The following is a 23,991-nucleotide window of genomic DNA, read 5'->3' on the forward strand; positions in this document are numbered from 1 at the left end:
GTCCAAGAGTAGCCAACCAGAATTTGCTACAAAGTATATGGTATGTGACATTTTTTAATTTTTTGGTGCTTTTAATGTTAAGTTTCTCCTGTGGCTGGATGAGGGACATCATAATCAAACAGCAGTGATACCATTAGTTCAAAAATGATCTACATATTTATGGTTCAAAAGCTGTAAGAGTTTGAAGATATTATATTAAATGTAAACACATGGATGTCTTGTATACGTGAAACTACTACACCCAGTGTTACTACTCTGAGTAATGAATACAGGGAAGACTGCTCTGATGACTTGTTTCTTGGGACGCAATGCACGCTCCAATAAACTTGAGTAAGATCCACTGATTTGCCCAATACCTTCTGTGACCAATAGGTACTTAAGGCCATTGTTTGGCTCAGTCACAAGGAGAAACAAATTGTCTAGTAACCTTGTGATGTTTTCCACTCAGGATCATGTCTCTCTTCTGAACACGTGCAACAAATTGAGTTTCAAACAGTAAAACATTTAGTTGACTGTCCCAATTGTTTTTAATAAGGCCCTGCGCTTCCCAAATAATTGACATAAGAAGATTAACTCATATTTCTTTCAGTCACTTTTGATGAAAAGAATTCCAACTCAATATTCCATAAGACAAAATTCGAATAAGTACTTAATGAGCAGTACAAATAATTTTGGCACTTTAAGGAACATACAACCTCCAAACGCTTTAATCACTTAAAAAAGGCCAACTTACACCGCTCCAGCAGTGATGTGCACCGGTAGCATGCCCTGGGTGTCCTCCCCAACTGCAGTTCACTACTGCTTTTATCAGCCCATTCAGATCATTCCCCCTTCTTGTGAATCCAACTGCATGACAGCAAACCAAGAGATCAACCAACATGGCTGATCATCACCCCAGATTGTTAATTTGATCTGCTTGTTCTCAGGTACTGCAAAGTCGATTAAGTTTAATTATTACTGTCCCAAATAGGCTTACATTAACATTGCAATTAAGATACTGTGAAAATCCCCTAGTTGCCATACTCCAGCACCTATTCGAGTATATTGATGGATAACTTAGCATAGCCAAAGCCCCTAGCCAGCACGTCTTTCGGACTGTGAGAAAAAAAACCAAAGCACCCAGAGGAAACCTATGCAACCATGCGGAGAACGTGCAGACTCCACACAGTGACCCGAATCAGGAATCAAACCTGAGTCCCTGGCACTGGAAGGCAGCAATGGTAACCAATGTGGATAGAATACAAAAGGAAGTTTTGTTACAATCTACTGTATGGTATACTGGGCACTGAACTTTAGAAAGCAAATACTGGTCCTGGAAGGAATGTAGTGCACAATGTTATAAGGGCTCAAAGTATTAATTTATGAGGTAACATGACATAGGCTTGCATTTCTTGAATAAACGTAATAAGGATTCTGAAAAGAAGTTGATAGTCTTTAGTGAGCCACTTGAGAATAAGATCCAAATGTTTCACAAACAACCCACTGAACTTCACAAGGAAAAATGAATTTTTTCACATTTGGAAAAGTTTCTCCTTCACCACACTGTTCAGACACTAAGCTGGGATATAGAAAACTGCTTCATTAACTAGCCTCCCACACTTGCTAAAGTACTCTGTTTGCAAGAAGCCTATATTTAATATTGGAAAAGACAATTTACCTCTGTCAGTTCCTCAAAGTGACCAGGGATAGATAGTAAAAATGTGGCTTTCCCAATGTAGCTCATGTCCCAAACACAAAAGAAAGAAATTCTTGGAATATGTAATTATAGTAAACAGGTACATTTATTCTGAAACACATACACTATGAAGCATAACACTTATGGAGTGAACACATTGTATCAAATAACAAATGTTATTTTTTATCACCATATTTGTTTTAGGTAGTATTCAATTAACCAGTGTTTCATCTCTTTCTAATTATAACAGTGAGAAATTAACATTGTGCTGATACACCCTGATGCCAGATTAAATTCAGGATTGGTGGTGGAAGGTGCAGGGATATGCTTGAGCTAACAAAATGACTTAACTTAAACTTGTGTGAGCAAAACAGTGGCAGATGAAATTCATTGTGGATAAATCCATAACATGAATGACATTGAAATGATGCAGATACCCAGGGTAGTTTACTTAGCGTTAAACCTGACATACAGTCACGTGAAGCAGCAAGAATGTTGAATTTTATATCACTAGAACACATTTGAATTATCGCACTTAGACTGCACAATATTCTGATAAGAATACAGTTATTGTTCTAGCTTCAAAAGGACAATTCAAAACTTCAGAGAAGTCACAATACGGTCTATGACTAAATTGAGGAATGAATGGGGAAGCTTGAGCATTGCTGCCTTGCAAGGTGATGCCAAAAAAGGGACAGAGAGATACATAAGATAGCTAATTACGCACAAAAAAGATATCTGGGCCCGGTTTAAACTGAAGAAAACATGCCAACACATAAAAAGGCAGTGAAGAGAAAATTAGAAGATGGAATCAGATTGAAAAATTATTGGTGATAAAAGAACAAAAAGTGAGGCAGATAGGAGAGTTTAATATTAAACAACATAATGGAGTTTTCTGGAAATCAATGCTGGCATCATCTGGGACACAGGAAGGAGATGGATGAGAGGTCAGGCAGAAAAGCCATTATGCTAGTTCCCCAGCACCCAAATTATCACAGGGATTTGGTGCAGAAAATCTGCTTGAATGGATCAATATGGGAAATTCATTGTTTTGTATATCTTGTGCAGCACATTCGCCACTTTGCATTTTCTACTTGAATCACAGAATCCCTGTAGTACAGAATGAGCCATTTGGCACATGAAGTCTGCACTGACAGCAACCCACTCAGGCCCTATCTCCATAACCCCAAGTATTTATCCAGCTAATCCCCAACACTTTTGGCAATATATCATGGTCCATCAACTTAACCCACACATCTTTGGACTGTGGGAAGAAACAGAACAGGCATGGAGAGAATGTGCAAACTCCACATAGACAGTTAAGCAAGACCAGAATTGAAATCGAGTCCCTGGCGCTGTAAGGCAGCAGTGCTAACCATTCTGCCACCATGCTGCTTTGTTCTTGTAATAGGATGGTTTGTGCCATGGCAGCCAACTCCTATTAAGCAATGCCTGGTAGGGCTCAAGATCTGCCATACTTGCTGCAAAAGATGACTGCGTGCCAAGGATGTGTAGGATTCTCCAGAATTTCTTTTTGACCAGCTGAGCTTTTCATTTCTGTTTGCCTCTACCAATGCCCTTCCAGTCATCCTCCAGAGGTCAAACCATCAATGACCATCTCCCAATCCCCTACACAGGTAAACTGCCCTGATCATACAGCAATGTTGGTTACCATCTTTACAAAAGGAAATAAAATTACAATTATTCACTTTGATGCTTGAACACAAAATAACATTCAAAGCAAAAAAATCTCATTCAAATCTTGTCAGCACAGGCCTTAATATTAGACATAGCCTAGAATTTTGCTTGATAATCTTCTCAAGTCAGACAATAAAACATCAGTAGCTTGGTGGCTTCAGTGTGACTAGCCTTCTCTTTCAGGAGATTGAGTGGGTTGGGTAGAATCCAAGAAAGAGCAAACTGCAGAATGCTTTGGTGCAAGGGGAAAAAAGAGACTATAATGAATTTAAATGAGCAAGATTTTGTTTTTCTGTTGCAGATCTGTTAAAATTCTTATTGAACAACAATTGCTTTCTATTGTCGCAAAGATTGCTCTGATAAAATACGCCCATCTATGTTTTGTGACATATCTAAAGCAATCTTTTACTTGCAGTTGATACTTAGGACATATTTTTAAACTTCATGAATGTAATTTGGATTCATTTTTAGATTTTAGAAAATGTGGCTTTACATATTCAAGGTCATATACATTAGGTTACCTAAAACAAAGACTCAAGTTCCACCCAACGTTAGCACAATTAGAAAAGCATTGTCCAGAAACGAAACCTTTATTATTCAGTTATTGCAGCAAATATAATCTAGGTAGCAATACTATCAAGATGCAACTGTTAGACATATTCCTTGGTGACTTCTTCTGGCTTGCCTGTGAACTTCTCTCGTAGTTTTTTCCACATACCTTTCTTCATTTCCTCTATTTGTTTCATGTTATCTACCAAAGAATAAAACAATAATAAATAAACACATGCTACTAACTTGTGATCTAACAGTCAACTATACCAACCCAAAATGGCACACCCTGCCCGCAATCAACTAACTTAACATAGACCTGGAATTGAATTTGAGTTCTGAAATGTTTGATTTTACCAACACTTAAAATATATTAGTTTGGAGTTTAAAAAAAAGGATATAGATATTAAAGGAGTGCAAGAAGACTTGCGATATATTTGTACCTTTTGATGAAACTTCTAGCCAAAGATATTTAAGGAAGTTTATGTCAAACACTGCTATTCTTTGAAAATTGTATAATCGATGCAAATTGTAATATTTGGAGCATTTATATGAATTTTCACAAATATTGCCCAAGCTTGCTTTATCTTATTTTTATCTACTTTGTTTGGAACTGACACAGAAAATTTTTTTTTAACCAAAATTCAAACTATTTTATCAAATTTTCCATCAACGTTAAAACACAACAAAGCTATGCATGCTGCAATGAGTTTGGGGGTTAAAATTCATTTCGTAAATCTCAGTTGAAGTGACATTGAGTTGCAAATACAAAATGCAGATGACTTCAGCAGCTGAAGGCTCATTTTTGTTGCGCTGAGGAATAATACTAGTTATGGTAGAAAGCACTGGAGCAAATCCTTCCATTCTACTCGAGATGAGCATAATGTGCACTGGAATCAACAAGCACACCCACAGCAAAAAATCCTGGCTTTTTTTTTTAAATTCCAATAAATAATTTATGGTTCTCTTACCCATATTTAGGATACTAACATCAATTACAATTTGCATTAATGACACAATTTTCAAAGAATAACAGTCCTTGACACGAACAATTTTGAATATAAATTTGCAGCTTTGGCTTATTACCTTGACCATTGTAAGATACTATTAAATTGGTTTCTGCATAATGACTCCAGTGTTTTTAACTTTCATAAATGTCAAGGTAAAAGACCTACAATTCCCATCATTCTTCTTATAATGATTTGATTTCAAAGAAATCTTAAAGGCTCTGAACCCATTGTCCTTTGCAGCCTAATGATAGAAATGCCACAGATCGTGCTAATGCTTTCCCAATTACTTTCTCAGAATCATAGAATCCTTACAATGCAAAAGCAGGCTATTCCGCCCATCAAGCCTACCTCAACAACAATCCCATCCAGGCCCTATTGCCATAACCCCATGTATTTACCCTACTAATCCCCCGACACTTAGGAGTAATTTAGCATTGCCTACCAACATAACCAGCACATCTTTGGATAGTGGGGGGAAACCAGAACACCAGGAGGAAATCCATGCAGACACAGGGAGAACTCCACAAACAGTCATCACCCAAGGCCTGAATTGAACACATATCCCTGGCACTGTGAGGCAGCAGTGCTAACCATTGTGCTACCGTACCACCCAAATATGCTGAATCCAAGTTCAGAAGTCTTGTGGTTCAAAAGGTAAGCACGCTTGTCTCCAAGTCAGAAGCTCTAGGATCAAGTCCTAGTCCAGGACTTGTTCATCAGGGAAGGAACATTCCTGATGCAGTCATGCAGGTTGATTACCAAATGCTCATTCTTCCAACATACCCATGGCAGGCATGGCAGAGTAGGAGGGGTTCCTGGTCAGCTATGTTTGATGGGGAGTGATGCACTTCAAGTTGCAACTATTTGCCACTTTTGAACAGAGATGCTTTTGGTCCCTCGCGAACAATTGCTAATTACAGATAGATGCAAGTTACAATGGAAAACAATAATTCACTGGATAAATTCAGAAGATACTTCATGATGTATCTAATAATACCCCTATATGTCACCAGTTTCCCTACAAAACATATATTCCTCCCCCATTTATAAATTTGACATTATATTCTCATATTTGTTGTATCATTCACACCACATCTTTGCTGGAGCCATGCCTTAAGGCTAAATCTAACAATATCACCGCAGTGTCATAATCTGCAGTCTAGATCCAGCACCTAAAATGCAATGTTACGTGATGCTGCTCATAAGCTTCATGAGCTTACCAAGTTTTAAAGTCTCTCAGAAAACTAAAATTATGTACATTTAATGTCCTTGCTTTCTCTAATGTACCTTTCTCCATCTCTTACAGTTTTTTTTTCATTTTCTATGGAGAAAAAAGATAACTTCAAACACCATTTCCACTGTTGTACATGTTTCAGCAAGATTTGTCTTCACTCTTCCTGGTGGAAAAGATTAGGCCTAGAAGTTGCATATGACAGATGCAAAACATGCACCAAGCATCAATTTGGTGATCAGTACTGGTGTGCACATATCTCATCACAAGTCCACGATACTCTTTTTCGTAAAGACTCCAAGTTAGGCGTTCAGCACCCTTGATTGAGATACTCATCAGTCCTTTTACATATGCAAAACAGAGGGTCTAGCACATAAGAGGCCTCTTTCCAAAAATCAGCAGGCCTTGGGTGCTGCTGCACTAGGACTGTTGCATTTAGAATAACAATGTTTACATGCAGCCGTTTCACAACTAAAATGCATCCTACTTTGCTTCTCCTGGCTTCACAGCAGTGCAGTTGATTGCTGCCAGCCTCCCATTTGGACTCCCCCTTGTCCAGTTCTTTTGCAATCTACCAGTGGGCTGTAGTCAGGCAGATGGCCCAACTTCAGTCCATGAGGAAAAGCTGCCTCTAGGAGCCTGACAAGCATTCACAGCTCATAGGCCTGAGGTCCAATATTCAGTGAGTCTCTCAAGTCTCTAGCTTCTGGTACACAATCGCAATCACCATCCATTTCAGAGCCAAAACCAGGCTGAATGAGTTTTCACATACAATTTTTCATTAGCCCTATTCTCTTCCACCCAATATTAATAAAACGTGCACAACATTGGTAATTAATTTGTTTTGACATTACAGTCTGGTACTAAAGTCTGAATGGTTACCTGTTGCAAGGACCATTCGGCATTCTTCCACTGTTACACCAGTAAAACTTGTGTTTCTGAGGCGAGGATACTGAAATAAAATAAATTGTTACATTTAAGATGCATTCATTTATGCAGCTTTGTGCACAACTATCCCACAGCCTTCTGATATTTTGGCATGTTGGGGTTTAGTTGGATTGGGCAACGTTTCTGAGAAGAATTCTGCAAGAATAGAATAAATGTAACCTTAGTGGATTGCACATGTTCACAGGAGCTTAATAATCAAATTCTTGGAGAGACAAAGAAATTGATAATTGCAATTGGAATTGAATTTCTTGTTCATGCTCAAACTGAATTAGGACTGGCAAAATTGCTGGAACTGCATAATTTCAGAAATAATTATAAATAGTTCTGCATCAATATTCTCTTAATTCCTATGCTTTTCCACACTTAAGATTTTCTATTAAATTTGCATTTGTTTAAATTAGTATATAGGTAGTCTTTAGGACATATAAGCATCCATCAGACATTTATTGCTGATTTCAATGCACACCTGTCATTGTTTGTCACCTGTGGGTTCTTCCTATTGGTAACTTTCTCTGCTGACAAAGTAGATCTTTGCAATGTTTACATGTCACTTGCTACAATGGCTACACTTTGATCAACTTAACCATAAAAGGAAAGCTAAAATTTCATTCATCTTCTGATCCTATTAAGAATTAAGAAAACTTGGTTTTTAATTTTTTTCAAATTTTATTGGTACCTTTCAGTACTTCAAATGTAATCTAAGGGGCAGTATGGTAGCACAGTGGTTAGCTCTTCTGCCTCACAGTGCCAGGGACCCAGGTTCGATTCCCAGCTTGGGTCACTGTCTGTGTTGAATTTGCACATTCTCCCGTGTCAGCAAGCGTTTCTTCCAGGTTTCCTCCCACAGTCCAAAGATGTGCAGATTAAGTGGATTGACAATCCTAAATTGCCCCTTAGTGTCAGGGGCACTAGCTAGGGCAATGCTTAAGGTTCTGAAGATAGAGCTTGAGTGGGATTGTGGTTGTTGCAGGCCTGATGGGCCAAATGGCCTCCTTCTGCACTGTAAGGTAATATGATTCTATGCTGTGCTACGAATCAAAAAAGACAATGCAAATTCAGACCAATCATGGTCCCCACGAGGGGCAAACCAGGATCCAAGCTGTCAAGACTAAAAATTACATCTCATCCTGGGCTCGATAAAACAATTTCCAAGCTGACAAGATGAGGCATTGCACCCCTTTCCCGGGCTTGATCTAATGCTTCATCTTTGCCAAAAGGCCAAGATATCTTTAAAAAATTGCAGCAGGGTAACGTCTTGGTTTAACCTCATTGGCTGCCCGAATCCTTTACTCTAACCACGATCACAGGCATCAGCACACCCTCAGGACTAGCTTCGTCCCCTGTCTGATCATGGTTTTAGCCCCACTAGGTTATCTTCTAAACATAAAATGCTCAAATTGATCTGCTCTGACCAGATTGAATGGTCTGGAAATGTAGTGGCTCCACTGGCTTTCTGCAACCACCTTATATTTTGTTTATCCAGATTTGAACATTCTCCTCCAGCAGTTTTTCTCATTTCCCCCCTCCAATAAGTCCAATCCTATCTCCATCTGGATCAGCTTCTGCTGTTGAATTTGAATTATTTACTAACCCTATTTGAATTTAGCAATGCATTCCATATGCAAATCCACAACAAAGACCAAGGAAAGTCAAAGTTCCAGTACCTTGTTTTTGTAATAAGCAGAATGGATTCTGGCTAAACTTTCATACATCTTGTCACATTTCTCTGGATCTGTAATCTGAACACAAAATGTTTTAGTTAGTATATTTAAATATCAAAAACAATATAAAAGCCAACAATGGTACACATATCCAATGGGAACTCTGGCACCAATGTTTAAGGGAGGTAGAAAGGAATTCCAGTGAGGAAAAATTGAAGCCTGTTTTCTTCCCCCAAGTTTGGGGTTGTGATGGTCGAGGGAGGAGAGGAGATTGTGCAGTTGGGATAGGATGTCAATCACCTTAACCCTAATGCACAATATTCAGAAATCAGGACTGACATACCCGAGTCAGCTAAATTCAGCAGGATAATTCAAGATGGATTACCACTAACTTAACTACAAGTGTGCATGCCAATTCAGATCAAAGATAAGACTATATCTCTCCTAAGTTATTACTTTAGCTGACTGCACCGCCCACTCGTAAGCTCTGAGTCACAAACATTAGATTCAACTCCTTTCGGACAGTAGATTCAACCACTAAGGGTCAACATCTCAACCCTCCTTTTCCTTATTTACATGCTGTCCTTTACAACATTAACTGGAGACACAGAATCAGCTGTCATAATAATACTGGTGACAGCCAGATCTTCTACTCCGACACCTCTCTCCCTCAATCCCAAAGCTATCTCCATGGTGTCAAGGCTACTTGTCTGATATTCAGTCTTCAATGTGCTGCAATTTCCTTCAGCAAAACATTAAGACAATTAAGGCTATCATTTCTGGCCCATAACCTTGCCACTAATTCTGTTCCTCTCTCCGATCACTGTCCTGGGTGAATCAAAACATTCTACCCTCAAGCTGAGTTTTCAACCCCATATCATATTACAAAGGGTGTCTACTTCTAACTATGTAACACTGCCCACCTTCACAAACTGCTGAAATCCTTATCCATGCCTTTATCGTCTCCAGATTCAATTATTCCAATGCTCTTCTAATTGGCATTTTAATCTTTAATTCATCCAAATCTGTGCTGCCTATATTCTACCCTGCACTCACTGTCAGGCACTCAACACATCCTTCCTCACTTATCAACATTAAACCTTAGTCACCTAACATTTCAAGATTAAATTCTTAGACTTGTGTTTGTAAGTTCCTTCACCATCCCACCCCTCTTCAATACTAACTTTCACTCACCCTATAAACTCCCATCCCAAACTCTCTGCTCCAGACTCCATTCTCTAGTACTACCTCATCATCTCCTACTTCCAACTGCAACTATACCACCTTTCAAGTAAAAACACTATCTACCATGTCTTCAGTGGCTTATAAACTCCACACTTCCTCTTTCAATCTATCCAGCTTCCTTCATCATTTAAGACCTTTCCTAAAACGATCTATTTAAGTAAGTTTTTAGTCACTCCTTGTCCCCATGTTCATTTTTAAATAACCTCAGGTGAAACAATTAGAGGCGTTTTGCTAAGAACATTGGAAATTGGAGCTGTAAGCCACATTGTCCCAAGGCTCTTTCGCTACTTAATAAGATCATGGCTTATAATTTTCCACAAATCCTCTTTTCTGCCTGATTCCACATCTCTTGATTTGCTTAGAATTGAGAACTTTGTCAATCTAAGCCTTGAATACTTTTTAACAACCGAGTGTGCTCACCCCACTGGGTTAAAAATTCCAAAGATTCATATCTCTCTGAATGGAGACATTTCCCATTTTGATCCAGAACATCTGTCCCTTCACCTTGAATCTATACCCTCTAGTTCTAGACTCTCTAGTCAGAAAATGCAAATGCTACATTAAAGACACTATATAAATGTAATTCTAAGAGCTGATTGATTCTAAGATTAAAATTATCAATGGAATTGAGAATTAACAGACAACTGACAATATAAATGCAAGTGTTTCTGCCATCTAATCTAGATTGATATTTGAAAGCAGTACTAAGGAATTGCCGCACTGTCCATCCTTCAGATGAGACATTAAATATCCTGCCTGTTCTGATAATTTAAGTAGATGCAGTCCTTAAATAAGAGTAGGTGTGTTCACAATGTGCTGAAAAATATTTTTCAATGAAACTACCACCATCGTCAAAAAAAAGTTTAACTGGTCATCCAACTCATTGCTGCTTCTGGAATCTAAAAATTGGTAAGACACAATATGAAACTTTAAAAAACAACAAAAAGAATGACTAAGAAAGCGATAAAGAAAGGAAAGATATATTATGAAACTAAACTAGCGCAAAATATAAAAACTGATAGTAAAAGTTTTTACCAATATATGAAAAGAGTGGCTAAAGTAAAAGTTGGACCCTTAGAAGACAAGAAGGGGGATTTAATAATGGGAAGTGAGGAAATGGCCGAGGCCTTAAACAAGTTTTTTATGTCAGTCTTCATGGTGGAGGACACAAATAGTTTACCAAACATTAATGGCCGTGGGACTGTAGGAGGTGAGGTCCTTAAAACAATTACTATTACTAAAGAGGTGGTGCTTGGTAGACTAATGGGACTAAAGGTAGACAAGTCCCCGAGCCCAGATGGAATACATCCCAGGCTACTGAAAGAAATGGCAGAAGTAATAGCAGATACGTTAGTAGTAATTTATCAAAATTCACTGGACTCTGGGGAAGTGCCGGCTGATTGGAAAACAGATAATGTTATGCCGCTGTTTAAAAAAGGAAGTAGACAAAAGGCGGGTAACTACAGGCCGGTTAGCTTAACGTCCGTAGTTGGGAAAATGTTGGAATCCATCAATAAAGAAGAAATAGCAGAACACCTGAAAAAGAATGGTTCAATCAAGCAGAGGCAGCATGGATTCATGAAGGGAAAGTCGTGTTTGGCGAATTTACTGGATTTTTATGAAGATATAACGAGTGTGGTTGACAGAGGGGAACAGATGGATGTGGTGTTTTAAAATTTCCAGTAGGCGTTCGATAAGGTGCCTCACAAAAGGTTGCTGCAGAAGAATAAGGTACACGGAGTTGTAGTGTTAGCGTGGATTGAGAATTGGCTATTTAAGAGGAAGCAGAGAGTTGGAATAAATGGGTGCTTTTCTGGTTGGCAGTTGGTGACCAGTGGCGTGCCACAGGGATCGGTGCTGGAGCCTCAACTGTTTACCATATACTTGGACGATCTGGAGGAGGGGACCGAGTGAAGGGTAACAAAGTTTGCTGGTGACACAAAGATGAGTGGGAAAGCAAATTGCGTGGAGGACACGGAAATATGTAGAGAGATTTGGATAGGCTGCGAGTGGGCAAGGATCTGGCAGATGGAGTATAACGTTGGCAAGTGTAAGGTTATCCAGTTTGGAAGGAATAATCGTAAAATGGACTATTATTTAAATGGTGAAAAATTACAACATGCTACTGCGCAGAGGAACCTGGGATCCTTGTGCATGAATTGCAAAAACTCAGTCTGCAGGTGCAGCAGGTGATCAAGAAGGCAAATGGAATGTTGGCCTTTATCGTGAGGGGGATGGAATATAAAAGCAGGGAGGTCTTGCTGCAATTGTACAAGGTACTGGTGAGGCCACAACTAGAGTACTGTGTGCAATTTTGGTCCCCTTATTTGCAAAAGGATATATTGGCCTTGGAGGGAGTACAGAGAAGGTTCACCAGATTGATACCGGAGATGAGAGGGTTAACTTATGAGGAGAGATTGAGTAGATTGGGCCTGTAAGACATATAAGATAATTAAGGGGCTAGATAGGGTAGAGGCAGAGAGATTCTTTCCATTTAGAAAGGAAACAAGAACTAGAGGACACAGCCTCAAAATAAGGGGGAGTAAATTTAGAACAGAGCTGAGGAGGAACTTCTTCTCTCAGAGGGGAGTGAATCTCTGGAATTCTCTGCCCACTGAAACGCTGGAGGCTACCTCGTTGAATATGTCTAAGTCACAGGTAGATAGATTTTTGATCAATAAGGAAATTAAGGGTTATGGGGAGCAGGCGGGCAAGTGGAACTGAACCACTTTCAGATGAGCCATGATCTTGTTGAATGGCAGGGCAGGCTCGAAGGGTTAGATGGCCTACTCCAGCTCCTATTTCTTGTGTTATGTTCTTACGAATATAAGTCTATTTTTCTCTTCCTTAACATTTAGTGCATCAGCATTGCCACATTGTATGCACTGACAAGGCAATATTTAATCGCCAAGGACAAGAATCAACCACCATTTGGAATCACGTATAGACCAGACCAGATAGACATCTCAAGTTTCTCTTGGAAAGATATTAGTGGACCAGCTGCTTGTTTTTTTAAGACAAACTTTCAATCATGTTTCTTTTCTGCTGTTAGTCAGCAAATTACATTTCTATATTCAAGTTCACAACATGTTATGGTAGGATTTGATAAGGTCCCCCATGCAAGACTTCTTGAGAAGGTGAGAGGGCATGGGATCCAAGGGGCTTTGGCCTTGTGGATCCAGAACTGGCTTGCCTGCAGAATGATGTGGGTATGCCGGCGTTGGACTGGTGTAAACACAGTAAAAAGTCTGACAACACCAGGTTTTAGTCCAACCTATTTATTTGAATAAATAGGTTGGACTAAAACCTGGTGTTGTCAGACTTTTTACTTTGCCTGCAGAAGGCAGAGAGTGGTTGTGGATGGGTCTTTTTCTGCATGGAGGTCAGTCACCAGTGGAGTGCCCCAGGGATCTGTTCTAGGACCCTTGCTGTTTGTCATTTTCATAAATGACCTAGATGAGGAAGTGGAGGGATGGGTTAGTAAATTCGCTGGTGACACGAAGGTCGGTGGTGTTGTGGATGGTCTGGAAGGATGTCAGAAGTTGCAGCAGGACATAAATATGATGCAAGACTGGGCGGAGAAGTGGCAGATGGACTTCAACGCGGATAAATGTGTAGTGGTCCATTTTGGCAGGACCAAGGGGATGAACGAGTACACTATCAAGGGCAGGAGTCTTAGCAGTGTTGAAGAGCAGAAGGATCTTCAGGTCCAGGTCCACAGGACTCTTAAATCGGCCTCGCAGGTGGAGGATGTGGTCAAGAAGGCATATGGTGTACTGGCCTTCATTAATTGAGGGATTGAGTTTAGGAGTCGGGAGGTAATGCTGCAACTTTATAAGTCCCTTGTCAGGCCCCACTCGAAGTACTGTGCGCAGTTCTGGTCGCCTCACTATAGGAAGGACGTAGAAGCTATTGAAAGGGTACAGAGGAGATTTACAAGGATGTTGCCTGGATTGGGAGGCATGCCTTATGAAGATAGGTTGAGGGAGCTGGGTCTCTTCTCCCTGGAGAGACGAAGGTTGAGAGGCGACCTGATAGAGGTTTATAAGATGTTGAGAGGAATAGATAGGGTGGATTCTCAGAGACTATTTCCCCGGGTTGAAATGGTCGCTACGAGAGGACACAGATTTAAGGTGCAGGAAAGCAAGTACAGAGGTGATAAGAACATAAGAAATAGGAGCAGGAGTAGGCCATCCAGCCCTTCGAGCCTGCCCTGCCATTCAATAAGATCATGGCTGATCTGTCGTGTCTCAGTTCCACATTCCCGCCCTCTCCCCATAGGATGTTGGGGTAAGTTTTTCACTCAGAGGGTGGTGAGTGAATGGAATCAGCTGCCGTCAGTGGTGGTGGAGGCGAACTCGCTGGGGTCTTTTTAAAGACTTCTGGATGAGTACATGGGATTTAATGGGATTGGGGGTTATAGATAGGTCTATGGATTGGTAGGTATTGATGTGATCGGCACAACTTGTGGGCCGAAGGGCCTGTTTGTGCTGTAGTGTTCTATGTTCTATGATTTCAATTCTCAAACTCTAATGGTCACCAGGCTGCCATTATTCCCCACCAGGTGACAACTGCATATGTTTAGTTAAGATGGTTGAGCAATAAAGTGCAATTTTTTTAAGCTATGAAATTTTCTACTTTGTAACAAATGATCCTAATAATACATCTAAATAGTGTTAGCATGCATGGCATCTCAATGAATTTATCAGCATATTGTAAAGAGTGATACAGGGAGAAAAAAATTGAAACTAAAAAAGCCAGCTTCTTTTAGCTCTAATTTTTTTTTAACCAAATTCTCTAAACTGATTAAATTCAGCTCACTTGACCCTATCCTGCTCTGTAGCAGATGAAAGTAATTTAAAATGATAAACTATTAGGCACAGCAATGCAGACACTGTATAAATTTTACAAATGCATTATGCAGAATGTGCTATTACCAATAAAGTCAGAGATGGCAAGTAACCTATCAAGCAAATGGAAACAGTTTTAAAAAAATTTGCAGAAATCCTAAGATTACATTAAATCTCATTAGACAACCAAAACAATGCCAGGACTACACTAATTGTTAGTAATGCTGGAAAAGAACTGAAAATACTTGATCTTCAGATTGAGACAATGGAGAAGAGGTCAATATGGAGGCAATAGTATGGTACAATCAAAGAACAATTGTGTTAATTTCATGAAAGCTCCTCAACATTGTATATTAAAGATCAATGGTCTGATGAAACAGTAGTTGTATGTAGCTCGTCCCTATATATTTTTCCATCACCGTTCCCATAGCTAAGATAGGCAGGCACAATAGTTCTTGGGGTGGACAATAACATACTAAATAGCAGTGAGGAGATTTTTCTAAGAATCAGAGTTGACACTGGAAGCTTGTATTGTTGGCACTCGCGTAACCAGCAAGTTGACAGCAAAGCAATTGGAAGAAAAACATAAGAAAACATGCAATTTTGGCAAGAGAAAAATAACTTCTAAATGTAAAGCCTAAGAAACTTCAAAATATTCCTGAACTAGATTGTAAAAATTGTTGAAAAGGTCATGCGAGAATCAAGGATGTCTGTTCTGCTTGAGATCAGAAATACAATACTTTGGAGAGCAGAATCATTTCTTTGCCAAGTGTTAGAAACTCATAGATTGGAACAAAGGCATATATATGGTAACTATAGAATATAGCTGTATATAACTCAGATGAATGTTATGTTCACTCAGAAGAACTTGTTGGAATTAAGATGACCAAATGATAAATTATATGCTGTTACTCAATCACAAGCAAGTCAGACTTCAGCGAGACTGTCATTTCTGCTACTCCCACTGCTTTATTTGGGAATGAATAATGAACAAATGCTCTGCTGCTATTTCTTATGCCATCATGATTCAAATAGCAGAAGACATTTGTATTTAAACATTAAAAGCAGTAAAGCCAATAAGGAAAAAAAATCAATTTTAGAAATTCTCAAAATGACAAAAAGAACATCTTAACTAAAGCCAGCTAGGTTCCAGGTTTTGAAGTCAGTCAACATATTTTTTACTTCATAAGCTATGTGACATTTTGATAATTAGAGATCATCGGAGTTCAATAAACACTGGCATTAAGTGAAGATAAATTACCAGGCACTGTGCACCTTTAATTTGATCCCTTGGCTCCTCCACAGTTACAATCGAGGCAACCACATCTCTCTCTAAAATAATATCAAGTAGCACATTAATAAGCTGGTTGATCAGAACATGGACTGAATGGCCTCCTGCTGTGCCATAATGATTCAATGGCAGTTCACTTAATTGATTTGTCACACATAGTTATTACCCACTTTGAACGATAGATAGATGATGTGCTGCCAGAATTAACAAAAGTACAGTTATTCATGGTTTCAGAAATAAAAGAGGCTTTGATATGTTGGTGAAGAATCAAGTCTGTTAGTACTATTTCCACTGGAGCAGAAGAGGTTGAGAAACTTAAGAAGCATTTTGATTGGACAAATAAGGAAACACAATTTCCTCTTGTATCAATTTAAGCATTTTACAGAAGAATGAGGGAGAGAGCTAAGGAGAAATTTATTTATGTTTCATTCAGCAGCTAAAGCACAACCATTACATATTTTAAGAGGAAACGCCTGATTCCTTAAAGCAGAGGAAGATAAGAATTATCAGGAAATAGAAAATGGCAGTAAGATTATTTTTGATAGTTCCATCAAAGAACCAGCAGACCTGAAGCTAAAAAAGTTTTCTGTGCTGTAAACTTATACACAGAGCTAAAACAACTTATAGTATGCAACAAGTAACAAACTAGGTATATGATAAGGTGATGTGAAAATAAAACATTATTTTCTATCAGTTAGTTTTTTAAAAAAAATTCATGAGAAATGAATTATTTTAATTTCCTTTCCACATCCCATGAAAGAGGATGTGCGTATCACTAGCAAGCCTAGCATTTGTTGTCAAAGTATATTAGTGAACCAGGTGCATTTTTACCACAATCAATTCACGGTCATCATTTAACTTTTAATTCCAGATTTTTATTGCAGTCAGAACTGGGGTCTAGTGCGCACTACCCTGGGTCTTTGGATTACTGGTCCAGTGAGATATCATTATGCCACCGCCTCCCCGTCATTACTGTTTATTTAATGTTTTTTGTTTGATCTACAAGGTGCTTCAGAAATGCTTTGTCGTCAGGAACACAAACAGGTGAAGGGAAAAGCTTGCAGTTTGCAGTATAAAGCAACTTCTACATCCTGAATGGATTAAAATATTTTAAAGTAATTATTACTGAAATGCAGTGCTGCTGTTATGCAAGCAAGCACGACAATCAACTTGTGCAAAACCCCACAATAATAAATTAGGCAAATGACCATTTCACCTCTACTTCAGTGACACTGATATCTGAACAATTAACAGTGCAAGTAAGCAGTGTAGATGGGTGTATGACAAGTCCATATAACTTCTGGGTTGAAATTTTTAGTTTCCAATGGGGGAATCGTGCAGTCTAAATCCTGTCCAGTTGGGTTGAATTTGACTGATCCCTCTTTATGGTCCCTCCATAAGGACTCTCATTATGCCCATTAGCCAGGAGGCCCAAGTCCAGCATCCCACCCCAGACCCCCCCCACCCCTGCCAATCTCCAGCCAGGGCACCGCAGTTCTTCCTCACAGGCTCCTTTGCTCTATTTGCTCAGCCAATGGCTCCTCTGCCATTGGCTCCCCACCAGCACACAACATCCCGCCAGCTCTGGCACAGCCAATGTCCCTCCCCCTTCCCTCCCCTGGCACAGCCGCTGTCCCTCCCCTGACACAGCCGCTGTCCCTCCCCCTTCCCTCCACTGGCACAGCCGCTGTCCCTCCCCCTTCCCTCCACTGGCACAGCCGCTGTCCCTCCCCCTTCCCTCCACTGGCACAGCCGCTGTCCCTCCCCCTTCCCTCCACTGGCACAGCCGCTGTCCCTCCCCCTTCCCTCCCCTGGCACAGCCGCTGACCCTCCCCCTTCCCTCCCCTGGCACAGCCGCTGACCCTCCCCCTTCCCTCCACTGGCACAGCCGCTGTCCCTCCCCCTTCCCTCCACTGGCACAGCTGCTGTCCCTCCCCCTTCCCTCCACTGGCACAGCCGCTGTCCCTCCCCCTTCCCTCCCCTGGCACAGCCGCTGACCCTCCCCCTTCCCTCCCCTGGCACAGCTGCTGTGCCTCCCCCTTCCCTCCACTGGCACACCACTGCACTCCGCCACACTGGCACAGCCGCTATTCCCCCCCCCCCCCCCGGCACAGCCACTGTCCCCCCCACCTCCCCCCCCCAACCAACCCCAACCGGCACAGCCCCAGTCCCTCCCACCCCCCAACCGGCACAGCCATTGTCCCTCCCACCAACTGGCACAGCCGCTGACCTCTCACTGGTACAACCCCCCTCCCTCCCGTCACCGGGCTTACCTGCGTGCTCTCCCCTTCCCGGAAAACTTGCGCCACTCGCTGCCGGATGAAAGCGCCGAGGTCGCGTCCTTTCTTGGTGTGATCGAGCGGCCACTCCTCGCATAGTCTGAGGAATCGGCGGTAGCGAGTCGCCGCCATACTGCACGACCCTTCGCCCCCCAACGGGAGCTGCTGTCCAGCGCCGGCACCGACAGAACAAAATGGCAGCGGGCGGGGAGATGTGCGCCTGTGCAGTCCCGGCAGTCTGAGAGACGTCAGCAGCTGCCCAGCTGACATTGTCCCACCTGTCAATCAATGAGGCACTGCCATGCCCTTCAAAGGCACTTTTGCTGCTACAGTGCTGCTTTGGGATCATTCACTAGGGTATGAGTGGAAGCTGTTTGACCACGGTTAACTTCAGAATTAGACCCAAGTCAGCCTCCAAATGGCACAGTGCTGCCTCACAGCACCAGGGACCTGGGTTCGATTCCCAGCTTGGGTCACTGTCTGTGCAGAGTTTGCACGTTCTCCTCATGTTTGCGTGGCTTTTCATTAGGTGCTCCTGTTTCCTCCCACAGTCCAAAAGACATGCTGGTTAGGTGCGTTGGTCAGGCTAAATTCTCCCTCAGTGTACCCAAACAGGTGCCAGAGTGTGGCGACTAGGGGATTTTTTTTTGCAGTAACTTCAATGTTGTGTTAATTTAAGCCTACTTGTGACACTAATAAATAAACTAAAATGGTTGTGCCAGTGGGCAGAATGTTGGCACAGTGGTTAGCACTGCTGCCTTACAGCAGCAGCAACACTTTCAATTCCAGCCTTGGGTGACTGTCTCTGTGGAATTTGCACGTCCTCTTCATGTCTGCGTGGGTCTCCTCCAAGTGCTCTAATTTCCTCCCCACTCCAAAGATGTTCTGGTTAGGTGGATTAGTCATGCTAAATTGTTCCTTAGTGTCAGGGGTACTAACAGGGTAAATATGTGGGGTAACGGGCATAGGGCCTGGGTGGGATTGTTGATGGTTCTGACTCAATGGGCTGAATGGCCTCCTTCTGCACTGTAGGGATTCCATGATTCTATGAAATGGATATTTAGTGTATCTCCCATGGTGTTAAATTTGTCTTGGTTGCTGACTGTTTCTCTCCCTGCTTATTATCATTGATACTGTTTTTGCATCACTGTAGTGGGTAGATAGAAATCGAGGGAGAGAAGCAGAAACACCAGCTTCCAGAGACAGATGAGAAGGCTTGCTGCTGGAAAACCTCACCTCCCTCATAGGCTTATTTGATCAGACTTACTTCCTCAGATATTTTGGCAGAGCAATGTAGGGGGAGGCTTTGCTTAAATGTGCAGGATGTGGCTGACCTAACCAGCCTTTCTGGAGCAGCCCCGACTGCCTGCTGGACAGGGTACCATGCCTAGCCTGTGGCTGTCTAATAGTCACCATTGGCCATAGCTTTACTGGAGGGAACATTGTTGGCATTTCTTATTCTGCTGGCTTTCTCCTTGCCAGCAGAAACCAGTATGTTATTTTTGTGATGGATACCAACAGGCAGAATGAGAGAGTTCTGGTATTTAGAGACAGAGCAAGTTTTCCACATGTTTAAGGCATAATAGACAGCACTTGTAGCTACTTGTCCCCCACAAGATAAACTAGCAGCTAAGATGAATGGGAAAGCCATCCATTCCAATAATTCTTAATCGGGATGTGATCACCACAGGAAGGTAAAACAAGTCTCCGGTAGCTACAGCACTCATCTATCTATCAGGGGACCTGATAAAAGTGCATAGCATTATGAAGAGCACAGATAATGGCACTTCTTCCATTAGTCGAGGTTCAATAAGCAGTAGGCACAGATTTAAGGTAAGAGGTAAAGGCTAAGAAGAGAGTTGAAAAACATTTTCAGCCAGAGGTGATGGGAGCCTGGAACACACTGCTTGAAAGGATGGTTGAATCAAAGTTTAAGGTTTATTTATTAATGTCACAAGTAGGCTTATATTAACACTGCAATGAAGTTACTGTGAAAATTAGAAATGCTTCTAACATTTATGAAATATTTCAATATTCACCTACTTTGCTCTAACCTCTAGGGCTATGGGCCAAGTGCTAGAAAATGGGATTAGTTAGTCAGACCTTAATTGACCAACATGACCTTTTTCCATATTGTAAATGTCCATGAATGTACAATTTAATCTTCCTACTCTTCCACCATTCCAGAAAGACCAGGACAGAACTCATTCATTCCACCATGACCCCAAATTGCCTGAACAACACAGATAGAGTGACAGTAATAAATCACTGAGACGCTCATAAAGCATAGCCCGGACATTTGGGAGTAAAGTTTCAGATATCTTCATCAGCCAAAATGGGCCACAATTATTGTGGTCCTGCAAAATCTGACAATTCAGAGAGGATTAGAGTTTGAACAGGAACAATAACAGAAGCAGGCCTTAAAATAAAAACAAAAAAACTGTGGATGCTGGAAATCTGAAATAAAAATAGAAAATGCTGAAAATCTCAGCAGGCTGGCAGCATCTGCAGAGAGAGAAAGTTAATATTTGGAATCCATATGAAAGCTGAAGAGGGGCAGAAATGGTTGGAGAGGGGGGTGATGAAGGAACAGAATAGTGGTAGAAGAGATTGGCAATAATGTCATGGACACATGACAGAGGGAATGTTAATGGTAGTACTAAAGATTAAAGAAGATGTTATTAATGGCAGAAAGGTAAAGCAACAGAATGTGTTAATAGCAGACCAAGAGTCAGCATGTTGTGAAAGCAAAAGAAGTTACAAATGGCCCTGTGGGGAAGAGCATTGAGGAAAAAAATCAAAATGGAGGAGTAAGTTCATGGTCTGAAGTTGCTGATCTCAACATCAATTCAAAAACAGTATAAAGTGACTACTCAGAAGATGATGTGTAGTTCCCAACTGGAACATTGCAGCAGACCAAGGATGGAAATGTGCATGGAATATGAACTGATGAGGAAAAATTGAATGGGGCACAAGAAGGAGGAAAAGCAGAATAAAATGCCAATAGTCAGCAGGGAGGAGTTGATACAGCAATACTTCTAGTGATTCTCTCGCTGCCTTATCTGTAAACTCATGAAAAAGCACTGGAGTATTGTTACCCCCCGCCTCGATTTTAACAGTGAAACCATTCAGCCAACCTCCATGTCAATAGCTTTCTGACAGTGGGGGAAACAAAGAAGCTGTAATCAGAAGCAACTACAGACCATAGTTAGAAATGTAATAAATGTGATGATTTTAATTCCCAACATAATGTTGTAGTGAACTCTTTCACCATCCAAGTGGTCAAACTATAGATGAAGTGTCATCCTGACTCGAATCATTGGCTCTCCTCTCCACAGATGCCGTCAGACCTGCTGAGATTTTCTGTTTTTGTGCTTTTATTAAAGGCAGGTTTACTATCTCTACTACCTCTGTGATACATCCTTCCAGTGACTTCAGCAGAACTCGTGGAAGACTGCTGTTGCTAACTGCAGCATTTTAGTTGCTGTTAGGGAGGCCTAGCTGATGGGCACTATGGTTGATATGGATTGGAAATATGGTGAGGAAACAGATATGCTCCCATCCTTTAGGGGTGCAATACACGCCTCACCTGCTCAACCATTGGACCTGGCACATCCTCTTTGTCTTCAGGTCAACAAACTGCAATGTGTTTTTGTTTGAGATGTGGGCATTGTTGGAAGAGCCAGCATTTGTTGCCCATCCTAATTTCTCTTGAATTGAACATCGCAGAGGACAGTTTAGAGTCGACCACATTGTAGTGACTCTGGAGTTGCATGTAGGTCAAACCAAGTAAGAATGCCAGATTTCTTTCCCCGAAGGGCATCAGTGAACCTGCGACAATCAATGATAATTTCATGGTCACCATTCCTGACTGACTAGCTTCTTATTCCAGATGTATTGATTGAATTTTAGTTCTTCCAGCTGCCATGGTGGGATTTGACTAATTTCTCCCAGAGCATTATTCTGAGCCTCTGGATTACTAGTTCAGTGACCTTACCATGAACCACCATCTCCCCAAAAATGATGACTGACGCTTTGAGAAGCCCATCTATTTGATCTATTAATCTGCCAAAATGTACACATTCACATCACCAAGACAGAGCACAGATACGAGCCCATAGTCTGCCTGGAAATTATTTGTGCTTTCATCAAAGCTGCAAAGACTGTGGGTGGAATTTTCTGCCTGTTCACACCGGTGTGATTTTCTGGTTCCACTGTAGTGAATGGAGATTTGGCTGAGCGCCAAGTTCCCGGACACGCGTCCTTTGTTTGAATAGAGGGGAATACGGTAGGATGAGAGAAGAATTGGCGAATGTGGACTGGGAGAGCGCGTTGGAGGGAGGGTCTGTTGAGGAGCAGTGGAGGATCTTTAAGGAGATCTTTCTTGGTGCTCAACGGAAATTTATTCCAATGGTCAAAAAGGATAGTAGGAGGAGAGGTAATAAGCCGTGGATAACGAAGGAGGTGAAGGAAAGTGTTAAACTAAAAGCGGAGGAATTTAGAGTAGCTAAGAGTAGTGGGCGAGAAGAGGATTGGGAGAGGTTTAAATGTCAACAAAGATTGACAAAGAAGTTGATAAGGAAGGGTAGGAGAAACTATGAAGCTGGGCTAGCGCTTAATATAAAAAAGGATAGCAAGAGTTTTTATAAATATATAAAAAGGAAGAGGCTGGCTAGGGTGAATGTTGGTCCTTTAGAGGATGAGAAAGGGGACCTAGTGGTAGGGGATGGGGATATGGCTAAGGTATTGAATAACTTTTTTGTTTCTGTCTTCACGGAGGAGGACGTGAATAATTTGCCGGGTGTTAGCGATAGAAAGGTGGTAGGACTGGAGGGTCTTAATGACATTACTGTTACTAGAAAGGCGGTGCTCGACAGACTGGAGGGGCTGATTGTGGACAAGTCCCCAGGACCGGATGGAATGCATCCGAGGGTTCTGAAAGAAATGGCGGAGGTGATAGTGGATGCCTTGGTGGTTATTTTCCAAACGTCGCTGGATTCCGGAGAAGTGCCGGATGATTGGAAAACGGCTAATGTTACGCCGTTGTTTAAGAAAGGTGCCAGGCAAAAGGCGGGGAATTATAGGCCGGTTAGTTTAACGTCTGTGGTAGGTAAAATGTTAGAATCTGTCATTAAGGAGGAAATTGCAAGGCATCTTGAAGGGAATTGCTTGATAGAGCAGACGCAGCACGGTTTCATTAAAGGGAAGTCGTGTCTGACAAATTTACTGGAGTTCTATGAGGATGTGTCTAGGGCGGTGGATAGAGGAGAGCCGGTGGATGTGGTCTTTCTAGATTTTCAGAAGGCGTTTGACAAAGTGCCTCACAAGAGGTTATTGCAGAAGGTCGAGGGACATGGAGTTGGGGGTAGGGTGTTAGCGTGGATAGAGGATTGGTTGTCAAATAGGAGGCAGAGAGTGGGGGTCAACGGGTGCTATTCGGATTGGCGGATGGTGACTAGTGGAGTGCCCCAGGGGTCGATGCTGGGGCCTCAGCTTTTTACCATTTATATAGATGATCTGGAGGAGGGAACCGAGTGTAGAGTGTCGAAATTTG

General features: G+C 41.5%; 1 protein-coding gene across 1 annotated transcript; it reads right to left on the minus strand.

Moving 5' to 3' along the window:
• Positions 1-1,762: 1,762 nt before the first annotated feature.
• uqcc2 (ubiquinol-cytochrome c reductase complex assembly factor 2) lies at positions 1,763-18,643 on the minus strand. Its single transcript, XM_080210070.1, has 4 exons — positions 18,432-18,643; positions 8,776-8,850; positions 7,046-7,115; positions 1,763-4,124 (listed from the first exon to the last, which is right to left on the minus strand). Exons 1-4 carry the CDS (start codon positions 18,567-18,569, stop codon positions 4,024-4,026), a joined length of 384 nt encoding a protein of 127 aa, XP_080066196.1. The 5' UTR covers positions 18,570-18,643; the 3' UTR covers positions 1,763-4,023.
• Between the last annotated feature and the right edge of the window lie 5,348 nt (positions 18,644-23,991).

Source organism: Carcharhinus amblyrhynchos, chromosome 22 (genome assembly GCF_965287045.1).
Source record: "Carcharhinus amblyrhynchos chromosome 22, sCarAmb.v2.hapA, whole genome shotgun sequence".
Taxonomy (NCBI): domain Eukaryota; kingdom Metazoa; phylum Chordata; class Chondrichthyes; order Carcharhiniformes; family Carcharhinidae; genus Carcharhinus; species Carcharhinus amblyrhynchos.

Excerpts from the sequence above, each read along its gene's own strand:
- uqcc2 (XM_080210070.1), bottom strand. The coding sequence starts at position 18,569 with ATGGCGGCGACTCGCTACCGCCGATTCCTCAGACTATGCGAGGAGTGG. Across the intron at positions 8,851-18,431 it reads GGGAAGGGGAGAGCACGCAG|ATTACAGATCCAGAGAAATG; the intron begins GTAAGCCCGGTG and ends TTTTGTGTTCAG. Across the intron at positions 7,116-8,775 it reads CTGCTTATTACAAAAACAAG|TATCCTCGCCTCAGAAACAC; the intron begins GTACTGGAACTT and ends ATTTTATTTCAG.